Source organism: Chiroxiphia lanceolata, chromosome 13 (genome assembly GCF_009829145.1).
Source record: "Chiroxiphia lanceolata isolate bChiLan1 chromosome 13, bChiLan1.pri, whole genome shotgun sequence".
NCBI lineage: Eukaryota > Metazoa > Chordata > Aves > Passeriformes > Pipridae > Chiroxiphia > Chiroxiphia lanceolata.
Window position 1 is genome coordinate 6,322,790 of NC_045649.1, and position 14,162 is coordinate 6,336,951.

The 14,162-nt window shown below is 47.2% G+C and overlaps 1 protein-coding gene across 2 annotated transcripts in view; it reads left to right on the forward strand.

The window, feature by feature from the left end:
* Positions 1–14,162, forward strand: part of CRISPLD2 (cysteine rich secretory protein LCCL domain containing 2) — a 28,191-nt gene that overhangs the window by 339 nt on the left and 13,690 nt on the right. Inside the window, exons 2-6 of one of the 2 annotated variants that reach the window (XM_032701121.1) lie at positions 553–599; positions 4,712–5,037; positions 10,362–10,480; positions 12,581–12,713; positions 12,811–12,926. In XM_032701121.1, the coding sequence (XP_032557012.1) occupies positions 4,795–5,037; positions 10,362–10,480; positions 12,581–12,713; positions 12,811–12,926 (611 nt within the window). In that variant the 5' untranslated portion in view covers positions 553–599; positions 4,712–4,794. Of the gene's footprint in view, positions 1–274; positions 600–4,711; positions 5,038–10,361; positions 10,481–12,580; positions 12,714–12,810; positions 12,927–14,162 lie in introns of those variants that run through there. The other variant, XM_032701120.1, reaches the window with a different exon arrangement.

The window sequence follows — 14,162 nt, forward strand, 5'->3', positions numbered from 1 at the left end:
CTTTAGTCCCTCGCAGGAAAAAAACCCTCTCTTGGATTCCCCCTCTCTCTCCTCACCGGAGCTCCCGGAATCCGCAGCGCTGCGAGCTCTGCCCGAGCACCGACTGCGGGGGAAAGCACAGCGAGCCCTTTTATACCACCATGGGCTGCCCTCCTCCTCCTCCTCCTCCTGCTCTCCTCTCCCGGTGCTCCCGCCTTTGGGAGGATGGTCCTGCTCTGCTGAGCCCCAATGACTGACTTCAAACTGCCGCGATCCCAATCTCTGCTCCTCGCTCCTGCCTCCTTTCCGTGGCTTTTTCCCCCCCTCCTTTCCCCCCCTCACCCCCCTTCTTTTCGTTGTTACTCCACACCCGTTGCCAAACCCTGGATGATCCATGCTTGTCCTCTTTGCCTGGAGAGCATAAATACCACTGGGGAGCTCTGTGAGACTGCACTTGGTACGAGTGTCTGAGCTGAGACCTTGCACATCTCGCACCTCCCGAGGCTTGTTCCATCCTTCTCCCCTCCTCCTAGCTTAAATATTTCAGATACATAATTTATTCTCCACAAGCAGGCTTGGAGGAGCTGCAGTTACCTGGAGACTTGGGAGTACTCAGCGAGGTAAGTGTAAAGTTTGGTCCCTGCTTCTGAAATGTGGTTTGGGGTGGGGGGTGTGTGCAAGAAATTACTTTTTTAAGAAGGCACAATTTTAGTAACTTCTCCAAAAAGTTGCCTGGATGGTATAAAATAACACAATGCTGTCTGAACTTCCCTTACTGTATGATCTTCAGAGGTTAATGTAAGATTAATAAACATTAATCTTGAATGAATGGGAGGAGTTTGCAAGTGCAGGAGTGGATTTCTGTGCAAACAGAAAATATGCAAGGGATGCTGTAGCAGTGTCTAAGAGCTGATGCCTGTGGGCACACCAGTGTGCTGCAGAGTTTGTGCAGCTCTGCTTTAAAGTCCTGTATTAAAGGAATTTCAGTGTCACCACATGTGGTGTCTGTTACCAGTGGGTTTTCTATGTGGTTTTACATAGAAACTCACCCACTTGGGTTCTGTGGGAGTGGATTGTAATGGAAGATCCAGATGTTTTGACCCATCGGCTTGAAGTTGCTGAATTTATGGTGTGTTCAGTGCAACATATCAAGTTGTCCTGTGTCAAGGAACTTGTCATCCTACCTTTCTTTGGAAGCCGACACAGTTCTTTAAGGCTTGAAATGTGTGCATGCCAGGTAAAGAGATGGGCTGGAGTTTAGTGCTTTAAGTATGTTGTGGCTTTATCACTGGATTTCTTTGCACAGGTTAGAAGCTGATCCCAGGCTAACCCAGGTTAAAAGCTGATCCCAGGCTAACTCATCCTAGATCCCAGGCTAACTCGGGTTAGAAGCTGATCTCAGGCTAACTCGGGTTAGAAGCTGATCTCAGGCTAACTCGGGTTAGAAGCTGATCCCAGACTAACTCAGTTTAGAAGCTGATTTAGAATGCTGACTCCCCTCTGCTTTGCTCTTTTAGATGCTTTCCTGATATCCCAAGCTGACTTCTGCATTTTCCTGCCTTGTCAGCTTGTACCATGTGCAACTCCACAGGTCCTGGGATGCTTTAGCTGCAAATGTCACCCATAACTCAGGAGTAGGCACCCACTCGTGTACTTCACCGGGGAGGCAGTCAGAGTTCAATATCCATAAGGAATAAGGTGACATGAGGACATCTTGAAGTACAGGAGTCAGCCTGCATGTGGCTTCATCAGCCTCACATACCAGGCTTCAGATGGGCCCAGCTCTCCTGCTTTCCGTGCAAAGCAGACACCATCCATTAGCTGGGGAAATAGCTTTCTAAAAATAATCTTCTCCAAAGTCCAGTGCTGCTCTTTAACTCCCTCAGACCCCAGAAGAAGGCCTCCTCTCTGTCCCCACTTCGGACAGGCTTTTCAGCACACTAAGGAGTCGGTTTCTGCTGACTCAGTCATTTCTGATCGCTCCCAGATGTTTACCTGGCACCAGCATCAAGGGCCTGATGTGTTTAAAGGGAGGTTGTGCTAATGCTCCTCTTGAACCCTTTAAATCAACAGCAGAGGCTTCCTCAGCTGACTGTCAGCTGATAATTTTCTGTGAATAATATCAAATTCCAACTCAAAGGCAACATGATTCCGACCTTTCCATGTGAGGAGCTCCTGCTGGAGCCCGGAGGCATCGCCCCAGCTCTGCAGGGCACTTGGTCTGGCTGAGCTGCAACATGTGTCCCAGTGTTTCTTTGCACCTGGGCACGAGGGTATCGAGAGGCAGATGGATGGACATCTGAAATCGATGAGAGCTCTCTGAAATGTGAGCATCTTTTTGCTGCTTTCAATTAGTTTGGCCAGGGAACTCCTTCCACTCTGTCCCTCTCGGATTCCTTTATCCTCCCTTCGGATGCTCAGCGCTCCCCACCTCGAGCCAAAATGGAGGAAAGGACCCGCACACCCAAAGTGAAATAGAAGATAAAACCAAAGTGACCTAATTTTAGAGAGGTGCTGGTATCCCCTTGCTGTCAAATGGGATCCAGGGAAGCACATGCCAAGGAATAATGCACCATCTGTCGCGAGGTTTTTGGCTGGGTCGCGAAACCAGACGCGCTGTCTTCGCTGTGGAGCCGTGAGTGGGGCAGCTCCTCTGGCTCTCAGATGTTACAGCTGATTTTTTTCAATCTGCCCTTTCTGAAAGTTCAGTGTTTGCCTTAAATGGGTGGTGGATTCGGGCTCCTATTTAGCAAAGGGCACCCGGCCAAGCGAGGGGTGCAACGGCAGCCTCTGAGCGCCGGCTGTTCCTCTGCCTCCAGGCCAGGCTGCAGGGAGAGCTGCCGCTGCTAAATGGCCACATTGTAAACGGCCGTGGCACTGCAACTATTTTTAAACTCCTGGGGAAGTACCTCAAAGTAGGAATTGTTCCCTGAATTTGGGTCAGACAGTCTACAAAAGCTACAGCTCCTTTTGCTGCCCCTGCCCCTCTGTAGCCGGGTTAGAAAGTCAGGCTCCTGCCTGGGGGGAAGTGAATGCCACAAACAGGGCTGAGAAGAGGATGAGGTTAAAGGAATATTTGTCCCGGTGCCACTGAACGTCCTGTCTTCAGGTGTGCCTGGAGCTGGGGACAAGGCCTGTGTGTTGGACTTGCTCTGCAGAGCAGGAAATGATGAGAAGCCGTTACCTAAACTGAGCAAATTACATCCTGCATTGTCCTACCCCGGCAAAGGCTTAATGTGCTGCCTGGAGAGAGGCTGAGGGCAGCTGGTTTTCATCTGCCTCAATATTCAGTATGAGAAAGAAGCCTCAAACAGGGACTTTGTGTCTTTTGTGTAGTCAGCCAACAAGTTTTCAGGGTTTCTCAATAGTGTCAAAGTTTTTTTGGGGGTCCCTGTCTGTGCAAAGCACCTCATGCTTACCACTGTCCTCCACAATTGCTGTTGTGCTGGGTCTGGGGAATGGGGCTCTGGGGCTGTGTGCTTGAGCATAGCTTTTCCAGCTGGGAGCTGGATGGCTTTTCCCTGCCTTGGATGGTTTCCAGCTCAGCTGGTCTCAGTGTGTCCAAATCCCATGTCACTGGGATGAAACTTCTCGAATAATTCCTGCTAATCTGGGGTTTGTTTCCTGCTGCTGTGTAGGAATGCTTTCAGCGTGGCTTTCAACACTGCTGTCAAAACCAGATCCTCACCTCATGTTGTGGGCAGGGATGGGGAAGATTTCCTCCAAAATTTTGTCCTAAGGAGGGAGATCCTGTGCTTACACTGTCTGTACGGATGCTTCTTGCCTGGATTGATCCTGCTCCAGTGGCTCTTAGATCCCAGTAAGGAGCAGTGGGTGCTGCAGAGCCCTGAACAGCTCCCGATCTAGACAAAACCTGCCGAGACATGCAAGGATCGTTAGATGGATAAATTGGAGCAGGGGGGAGTTTGGGAATAGCAAGTGGAGTGGAAGCACCGTGGAGCAAGGGAGAGGGATTAAACAAAGCTGTTCCAACCCGGCAACGACCAAATCAAAACCATCCCTCTGAGCCCTTTGTGCTGACAATGCTTCCAAGTGCACGGGAATACCTGATGTGGCCGGGGGAGGGCGGGTGCTCCGGCTGCTCTCCTGATCTTCCATAACTCACATCCTTGGCCCTGATCCCGCCTTACGTGAAGCGCCGCGTCAGAGACCCCCCCCGGGGCGTCACTGCCGGCGGGGATTGGCGTTGTTTGGTGTTACGGTGACATTTCCCATAAAGAGCCGCTCTCACACAGCCTGGCAGCCGCCCTGCTGGGCTCCATCCCGAATAGCTCGTGCTGATGCCTGACCTCTGCGATCCGGCCTCCTGGGAATTTTACTTTCCCTTTTATTCATATCTGTTCTCTACTTTAGCAGCTGCTCTTTGTGGGAATAACTCCAAATGTCTCCCCTTCCTGCCTCTGAAGGGATGGAGCTGGGATTACTCAAAGCTGCTGGGCATTGTGGGGTGGCACCTCCACCAAAGATGCTGGGGTGCAGGAGGCACCTTCTGCCATGTCTGGGGAGTCCCAACACATCAGTGGTGTAATAAACTGAGTCCCCATCACTCAGGGTGTTGTTCGGGTCTTCCTGTCGTTGGGGTGAATGGGAATTGTAGGCATCACTTATTTCCAAGCACAAAAATGGTCTGTGGGGCCTCATTGTCGGGTGTTATATGCACTGAGAGCTTCTCTGGCACTGCCTTCACTGCCTGTTTCTCCCCAAATTCCAGATCTGTGTTGAGCCATAGGAGTCCCAACAAGAAAACCTACTGTCACCTTCATCTTTGCTTCTACTGGCTGTAAAGGAGGAAGCATGAATCCTGCCCTGCCTTGGATCATTCCTCTTGGATGTGTACTGCTCCTGACAATGACAGCTGAATGCTTTATCTTGCCCAACTCGAGTCACCTGGAGAGCATCCTGAGTAAATATCGGGATGGGGAAGCTCACTCCAGATCCAAGAGAGCCATTTTATTCTCGGACAGACAGGAGATCCTGATGCTCCACAATAAATTGAGAGGTCAAGTTTACCCAGTGGCCTCTAATATGGAATACATGGTGAGTCTAGTGCCTGACACCTCGCTTTGTTGCTACTTTTTGTATTTCCTAACTGTATTTTAATTTTCCTTGAGGTGCGGGAGGTGCAGCAAATTTCCTCTGAAGTAAGTTTTTCTCAAGAGGTTTCCTGAAGCAATTTCATTCCAGAGTGAACGATGCTTTAGATCATTGGACTGTTTTAGTTGGAAAGGGCTGCTAATGGGTCATCAAGTCCATCCACTGCATAGTTTCAGGACTGGTTCCATTATTCATAAATGAGGTCTGGCCCAGCCCTGGATGCATCTCCGGTGATGGCAATTCCACAGCCTGCCTCAGCAGGTTCTTCCATTACCTTAATGTCATAAAAGCATAAAATTTTCCCTAGCGTTTAACCCATGTTCTCCCTGTGAAAGGTTTCAGGCTGTTTGAAGTGTTTTGGGACACCACAGTCTGCTCAGAGGATCTTCTGGTGGTCTTTGGGTTGCCATCAGCTACCACCCAAGGCTGGAGGTGGCATCTGTCCTCTTGTCATACACTAATCACCAGAGCTTATCCATGTGAGCCAAACATCCAGGATGCTGCTGGGAATCTGCTCTGGGCCACAGAGAAACAGGGCTTGAGAAATGTGGCTCCACTTCCAAAGAATTTGAATCACTGGAAATAGCTGGAAGGACTTTGGGAGTTTATGGGTGGATGGGTCAGTGCTATTGGCTTTTTGTAGTTCAGGAAACCAAAATAAAAGTTTGGTCAATGTATTCTCCCACTTCAGAGGGAGAACTTAAAGGTTTGAGAATGAAATATGCCTTTGCCATCAACAATTCCCATGAATAGCTTTTCTTCACTTGATGCCAGAGACCCTCCTTTGAGCTATTTTTGCTGTGCCATCAAAATATTACAGGGCCACAAAATGATGTAGGCAAATAATTATTTTTTGTGTGTCTTTTCCCAATGTGCAAACATAGTTCTGACCGAGGCTAGTCTGACTTCAACTGTGCACTTCTGCTGACGGATCCGGTGATTAATGATTTGTTAAGACCGTTTTCAAAAGGGTAAAAGAAAAGTACACTTGAATGTCATATAAAATTGTTTGCCAGCTGTGCTGAAATGAGGGCTGGAAATGGAAAATCTTGCCTTTTGTGACTCCAAGGAGAAGGAAAAGAGAAGGGAGGGCAGAGGACACTGAGGAAGGACAACTGTCCATGGCTTGGTCCCCACCAGCACTCACCCTGCCGGTCTCCTGGAGCGCTTTTGTCAGGCATCGCGTGCCTTTCTAAGAACCAGTGATTGTATCTCTTCTTCAGCGGCTCTCACGTTATCCTGCAGGGAAGTACTGCCAGAAGAGGCAACTTGATTGACTTCCAGAGGGTAAACACAGAGCATGAGCAAGCCCAGTGTGTTTGGGTTGGCTCTGGGGATGGCAGAGTGCTGTGGACTGTCCACTGCCCGGCTGCTGTTTGCACTCGCGGCGCGGTTACATTCTCTGTTTGCCTTTGCTCAGGGAGCTTTTCTAGTGGTTTTTATGGCTGATTGAGGGCAAATGAAAGGGCCTTATGTGCTGTGAAGAAAGGAGCTGAGTATAAGATGGTGCTGCTTGGAAGGGCCATAATCAGCCTTTCATGTGTTCTTGTTTACCCAGGATGACTTGGAAATGCCGTGTATAAGCTGAACAGGAATTTCTCTTTAATCCTTTGTCCTGCATAGGACATTTCTCATTTGGACTCGTTTAAGAGGATGGTCTGTCTTTAGTACCACAGATAAACTTTTCTCTTTCCCTTTGGTGCCCGTGTGGAGTGTCACCAGCGACGTGCAGTGATAATTTGGGCATAAGTAGGTAGAGCATGTTCTTGCCCATCCATCTCCAAACACTGCCTTGTGAAAGTCCTTTCTCCCAGCTCCATATCTGATGCATTTAAGTGATCTAAAATGGCAATGGGGCAAAAGTATTCCAGGAAAGGGGCATATTTAACTACTCCAGGATGAACTTAAGTTGTTGGACATTGTTGATAAGAAACCAATACCAAACTGGGTCCTATGACTCATCTGGAGATGAAAAGAATTATATACATACGGGATAAAGGTGAAGCAGACTGAAAAAATGAAGAAAGACACAGTTTAGCTGCTGGGTTTGTGTAATTAATTGAAAGTTGGCACAGGTATTCAGTGTTAATGGAAAATGAGTGAGCAGTGCACAACTTCCTGATGAAGCTGGGCCAGTACAGAATTACCTTAACCCCTCTAACAAATCTGTGATCGACACTTCCACTGCGTGTTTGGACTTTGTAACAGCAGTGGATGGGTGCCAAGACCAAAACAAACCCCTTGTTAATAGGCCCAGAGTAAAAAGAACATAATGGACCCAGAGTAAAAAAAGGACATAATAGATCCTAAGGCATTGTGACCTTTTAATATGGCTTAGTCAGATGGCTTTCAGCAGTGATGAAAGACAGAAATCTTTCCTCTTGCGGCGGCCTCAGAGACAGCTGGATAAAGCAAAATTGTTCTCAGTGCAGATTGCTGGAAGGAAAATAGTTTGTTTTCATGTATAAGGTATGCATCCTTCCTCTCAACTGTAGGGTGCTGACTTTCCCTGTCAGGATGGGATAGTATTTCCGTGGGGGTTAGCAAAGCACATCCAGGGCTCTGCCAGGACATGTCAGCCCTGAAGTTTCATGGCACTTTTAAAAGTAAGCTGCCAGTATTGCAGAAAGTCTAAGCTGGGGAGGATAATGAGTGAGTAACCTGATCACTGGAATTCAGATGTCTGGAGTTAGGTTTACAAAGTCCTGAGGCTGAGTAAGTAGACTTTTTGTGAGATGTGTTCTTACTAAATCTGAACCTACAAGTTGTAGCATAACGTGTATGCCATGCATATATTTTTTATATATAACATATACTGTACTTTCAAAAAACATTATGAATTTTCAGGAGTGAAAAAGACACTGCTAAATCACTTGGAATTGCACATACCCAAAGGATTCTCAGCCTCTGCTTGTGAAGGAAACTGAGCACAGGCTCATTGCCCCTCTGGCTTCAGCAATCTTCCTAGATACTGCTTTGAATATTGGCATAAAGAATTCTTGCAAGTATAGCTGGGAAAGTCTGAAATCTCTCCCCGCCCCCCCATACTTATTGCTCTGAAATAATTCCAGCATCCTGACCGCACTCGAGTCTGAGAAGCAGGAGGCAAATAACTGCTCTGATTTAAATGGGATGGCTTTGTAATCCGAGCCTGCAGAAATGAACTTCTCTGCTCATCCAGAACAAAGCTGTGCAAAGACAGAGCTCGTTCCCAATTACCTGTTGAGTGTCTTTTGTCCAAGCTCATTTATTTTATCCGTAGGCATCAAAGGGAGACGGGACGCAAATGTTGGCATTAATTTCCTTTTAATGGCCTATTGCTCACAACGTCTCTGCATTAAATTAGGAGATTTGGAGCATCTCCGCCTCTGAGGCTGCAGGGAATGATGCTGTGCTAGAAAGCCCAGGGAACTCGCAGCGCAGAACGTCTTGGGAGAGTGTCTGTGGCTTTTGTGTTGGATGGGAAGGCGGGTTGTGGCTGGTCACTGCCGAGCGCAGAAAGTGGGAGACCACAAAAAGCTGTGTGTCTCGGCACAGCTGTAACAGTCTGCTGGGATGGAGGTTTGGGAATGTGTGTGGTGGGTCCAATCCCATCACCTTCAAGGAGCTGGAGGGCTGGGACGGAAAATGGTTTCATTCCCTGGGTCAGAGCTGCATCCACACGGGGTTTTGCAGACTGACGTGGATTTGCTTGGTCACTGGTCAGCCCAAAGCCAGGCTGATGAGCCCAGGGCAGCTCTGGGATGTTGTTGGAATCTGGGTTGCTGAGTCTGTTTAATGATAAGCTGTTCTGGGAGGCCTGGGCTGTGAGCTCAGTGAGATGAGCTCATGTTTTCTTTACACAGATAGTGTGGACACACCAAGTTCCAGGAGACACTGTGTTTTCCTCTCGTCTTATCCGGGGGTGCACAGTCCTTCCCCATCCCAGCTATAACTGCCTGACTCTGTGTCCAGATACTCACTCAGAACGAACACTTGATGGTTTTTAAATGTGTTTGGGAGCCTGAATGCCCTCCAGCCCTCCAAAAAGGCTCTGACAGGTCCTTTGATATGTTTGAGATCAGAAGTTGCTTTTTTCTGGAGAAGACAGGACTTGGAAAGAGCAGCTGGTTGTGATGGTAAATGTCCAAAAGGACAATCTTGTGCTGGCACGTGAATGGGCTGGAGACACATTACAAGACCTCTCTTCTCTTTGGTTTTATTTGTAGGAATGTGCGGTAATATTTTAATCCCAATGAATTATCCTCTGAGGGCTGTTCTGAATAGAGCAGCTGTCAGTAATTACACAATGAATTCAGGGCACTGGCTGCTGGGCCCAGTAAGTCTGGCCTTTAGAACAAATACACTCCTGGGCAGCGGAGCCAGCAGAGCTGCTTTCCTGTTTGCCTTTGTGTCATGTTTGAGCGCTGCTTTGGCTTCCAGCTGGGTGATATTCCATGAGGAGTGATCTCACACTAACGTCCTTCCCTCAGTGGGAACAGAAATGGGATTTGTCACTTCCAACCTCATGCCTTTGAGTGAGAGTGAGATTAACTGGGACTTTGCCTGCTCTGATGCATTTGGCTGGATCCATTGGTGGACTCTGCAGTTAGTCTGGAAGGAGATGGGGAGTTGGGACTGGGAGACTCAGACCCACACTTCTTGATTAAGAACTTGGACCAAAAATCTCCAGCTATGTGGTAGCAGAGGGCAGCAATACATCCACTGTCGGAATTGTCCTTGATAGGAAAGCCTGGAGATATCCTGACAGTAAGGAACAATGATGGAAAATCAACATCAAAGCACTGACTGCACATTAGAACTCTTGCAAGTCTCAGAAATAGGTGTAATGAGCAAGTCCTGAGACCTCCAACCTTGACTTTTAATTTTTTAATTTTTTTTTTTAAATATATCAGGAAAAAACCCTGCCAAGAATATCTTGTGTTTTAGGGTGGATACTCTGGATGGCTTCTTGAGCTCTTCCCAGGTGTGTTTGTGTGTCTTCTGCTGACCTGTGTAAAGTATTTCCCAAGAAGCATGGCATCAACCAGGCCAAATCACAGACCCTTTAGTGCCCTGGACTTTCATGACAATGGAACATCTTGAGAAATGCGATTTTAGGTTGGGGCACATCACTGAACTGTGCTGGCTCCACCAGAGTAGGCCGGACGTGTACACGTGAACTGTAATTTAACCTTTCTCCAGTAACTGCTCTTGGTTTCATCTCGTGATCTAATAAGTCTGAGATGAAAAAATGACCTGTTGTTTTCTCTCCCCACGCCCTGAAGACCTGGGATGATGAGCTGGAAAGATCAGCCCAGGCCTGGGCTCAGCAGTGCATCTGGGACCACGGGCCCAGTGACCTCATCAGGTCGATTGGGCAGAACCTGGCGGTTCACTGGGGCAGGTAAGAGCTGGGGGGGCTACAGAATCACTGCAAAGAGCAATTTAGGGATCCTCCTTTAGAGACAGTTGGAAAAGCTTGCTTTGGTGCTTGACAGAGCACTGGGGAAAGGGAAAAAAAAGCTGAGGATCATTAATTGTGATTGCTTTGGTGGAACAGTTATCCCAGTAACACCTGCAGCCACCACAGTTCCCAGTGAATCAGCATTGATTTGGGCTCCTCCATCCTTCTGTATCTCTGGGTAACACAGCTGTAACCTGCTTAAGGTCACTCCTACTTCTTAAGGAGATCAGAAGTCTTAACCCTTGCTCCTAAATCTGCTGTTTCAGGGAAGGGTTCTGGCATCATGTAGAGAACCAGGGGAAAGCTGAAGTTTCTCAGGAGCCATGTCTGGATTCAACTGCTAGTTATGAATTTAATGATCTCTTGCTGTATTTTCAACAAATATTTATCCGGCTTCTAATTTCTCTTTCCTGAGAACACTTTGCAGATATTTTTTTTCAACTTTCTGGGGCAAGTATTTAAACCAGAGTTGTTAACCCAGTTAAGAAAGCTGATGTTAAGGTTTCCAAACGGATTTTCCTCTCCATCTCAAGGTGAAATTTCTTTTTTGTTAAGCCCATGTTGTTAAGCCTTTTATATGTTAAACCTGCTTTGCACAGCAAACATCTTGCACTTGTTCAGGAGCCCTGAGGGATTTCCACCCATTTCCTGGGTGGAAATGCAGTTATGTCTGCTGTAAATCAGGTAGAACTTGGTGGAAAGCAATGGAAATTTGCTGGTGTGAAATTAGCCTGATATAAAAATCGGGCTCGTTTTTGTTGGCAGAATTAACTAATGATTGGAAAGTAGAGTGGTTAATCCATTGGAAACAAAGTCAAAAGATCGTGCTGTTCTTGGCTCTCCTACGAGTGTTCAAGATGGCCATGGGTTCCTGATGGAGGTAGGTCCAATCTTGCTCCCTTTGCAGCCACTGAGAGGAAAGAGAAATCAGATTTATCTCAGCTTTTTCAGGAACGGGCCATAACTTGATTGCCTCAATTTCCTCTCCTGCAAAGTAGGACTCGGAAAGTATTCGCCTCATGACATCATGAGATGGATGTTTTCAAAATACTTCTAATGAATGATTTTTAATGAAAAGTTGGCTGAAAGAGTGAGCTCCAGTTGGTTATGATATCATTTGGAATTCTGGCAGCTTGCTTCATGTGAGCTGTTGAAAGCAATAAAACGCAGTGGCTTTGGTGCAGTTTGCAGATCGCTCTGTTTGCTCTGCGTATGTAGCATGTAAAATACATATTTCTACAGGTAATTTTGACACCATTTATGCTCCCTGATGTGCACAAGCAGCATCAGCAGTGCCCCAGGCAGTGGTACTTGGGGCATAGGTTACACAAAGTACATGGGGGGCTCAGTGCAGGGGGAAATTCCTGCAATAAAAGGTGGGATAGGGGTGTAGTGCTCCGGCTGCTCTTCACCAGCTCGTGGTGGGATGTGAGTGTGGAAAAGCCCACTCACTTTCCAAGGTCTTACAGTATTAGCTCTGGGGGTACTTCCAGATTTAGCAAATTGCCTGGTGGTAAAATAGGTACACGATGGCTTTTGGTTTAAGATGTTTGGCAAACGCTCACTTCTGTTTACTTTCAAAATACAACTTTCCGCCAAACTAAAAGTTATTTTGTAGTTGTGTGGAAAAGTGAGAAGGGCATTTCAGGGCAGTGGCTCTTGAGGATCGTGTCAAACCTATAAATAATACAGAGTCAGGTCAGGCTGTGAATCTAAGGGAAAAAATCATAGAAACACACAACAGTTTGGGTTGGAAGGGACCTAAAAGATCACCCAGTTCCAGCTATGCTGTCATGGTCAGGGACACCTTCCATGAGACCAGGTTGCTCCAAGCCCTATCCAACATGGGCTTGAATGCTTCCAGGGATGAGGCAGCTTCTCTGGGCAAGCTGTGCCAGGGCCTCACCACCCTCACAGGGAGGAATTTCTTCCCAATATCTAATCTTAACCATCATCGTTAACATTGTCAATGAGATTTTTTTTAATTCCAAAATTTCTACCAGAACATCATGATTCAAACTGCCTTTTTTTCTCCTTCAGGTATCGATCCCCAGCTTTCCACATCCAGTCTTGGTATGATGAAGTCAAAGATTACACATTCCCTCATCCTCATGAGTGCAACCCATGGTGCCCAGACAAGTGCACAGGCTCTATGTGCACACACTACACCCAGGTAGAGGACACCATTGTACCCAAACTCTCCACATGTCCCAGCTGTGCCTGGATTGGGGTGATTTCCTTATTTTTCAATAACTGTATTGCCCTTGCAGATAGTCTGGGCCACGACCAACAAGATTGGCTGTGCTGTCAACGTCTGCAAGCAGATGAATGTCTGGGGAGAAATCTGGGAGAACGCTGTCTACCTGGTCTGCAACTACTCCCCCAAGTAAGGCAGAGCAGCTGGACTCTCTCCAGCTCTCCCAAAACTGGCAGGTTGCTTAACTAGCCCAGGATCTGGGGAAGAGATTTCAGGCAGTCTAGACTGGTGGTTGTGGCTTTAAATTTTCTCTTTAGGCAGCAACACAGGGCTGCTTCAAAACTACTGAGCACTGCCTGGAAAACTGAATGAGGGGCCTGGGCCAGGCTGGAGCTTTGATGTTCCTGCCACGGGAAGGGAAGGAGGAGCAGGAGGTGGCCAGGATGGAGCTGGCATGTGCTGCTGAGTGAGGCTTGCTCTCTGCTGTCAGAGGGTGGGAGGGGATGGGGTGGTGATGAATGCCAAAAAAACCCTGAAATAACTGCATCAGTGAAAATCTCCCTAGCTCGATGGTTTGCTTAAATTGCAAAATGAAAATTACATTTCTTGCCTACTACAACCAGGAGAAGTTTCCTACCTGGCAATGGCACTTAATATTTTCTGGTTTAATGGCTAATAGCAGAAACATTCCCACTCCAAGCCCTTGGCAATTTAAAACTTCAAAACAAAATGAAATAGGGAAACCACTTATATGCAAATGGAGCGGCTTGGACAGCATCTGACTTCTGGGGATCATAGTGCAGAATAAAGCAAAGGAAAAAGGTGTGTGGGTACAGAGCTGTCATGACCCAGGCAGAGCTCTCTGGGTGTGTTGTCTAAGCCCCTCTCCCCAGGTTAGATACTCATTTTGCTCATGGTTTGGAGGGGTTTAACAACCTGCTCCTCATAGGGGATCACACCATCTGCACAGCTCCCACAGCAGGCTGGGCCATTTGCACGTCATCCATTGAGGGCTGCTGGATGGAAAAATACTCTATTCCTGCAGTTTCTGTTTAATCTTTTCTCTCTGGCATCGGTGCACATTGTCCTCATCTAGCCTTATAGGTGGAGACAGCTGAAAGAGCAATAACCCAGGAGTTCGTTTAACTCTGTGGGCTTAAATCTGGCTCCTTCAACCTCCTCGGCCCCTAAAGTTTGCAGGACAAAGTGCCAAAATGGGCTTTTATTTTGAGTAGTTTTTTGAGAAAAATGCAGTAATCCACTGATTTATTTCTGTTTACATAAGATCCCGGTGTTTATATTGGAAGTTAATACAAAAGTGATGCTGCACGCGATTTATTTATGTCAATGCCTAAAAATGTCATTTTGGAGGTGACATGAGGAAGAACATTTTTTCCTACAAAGCCTTCCTGGGCTGGTTGTTTA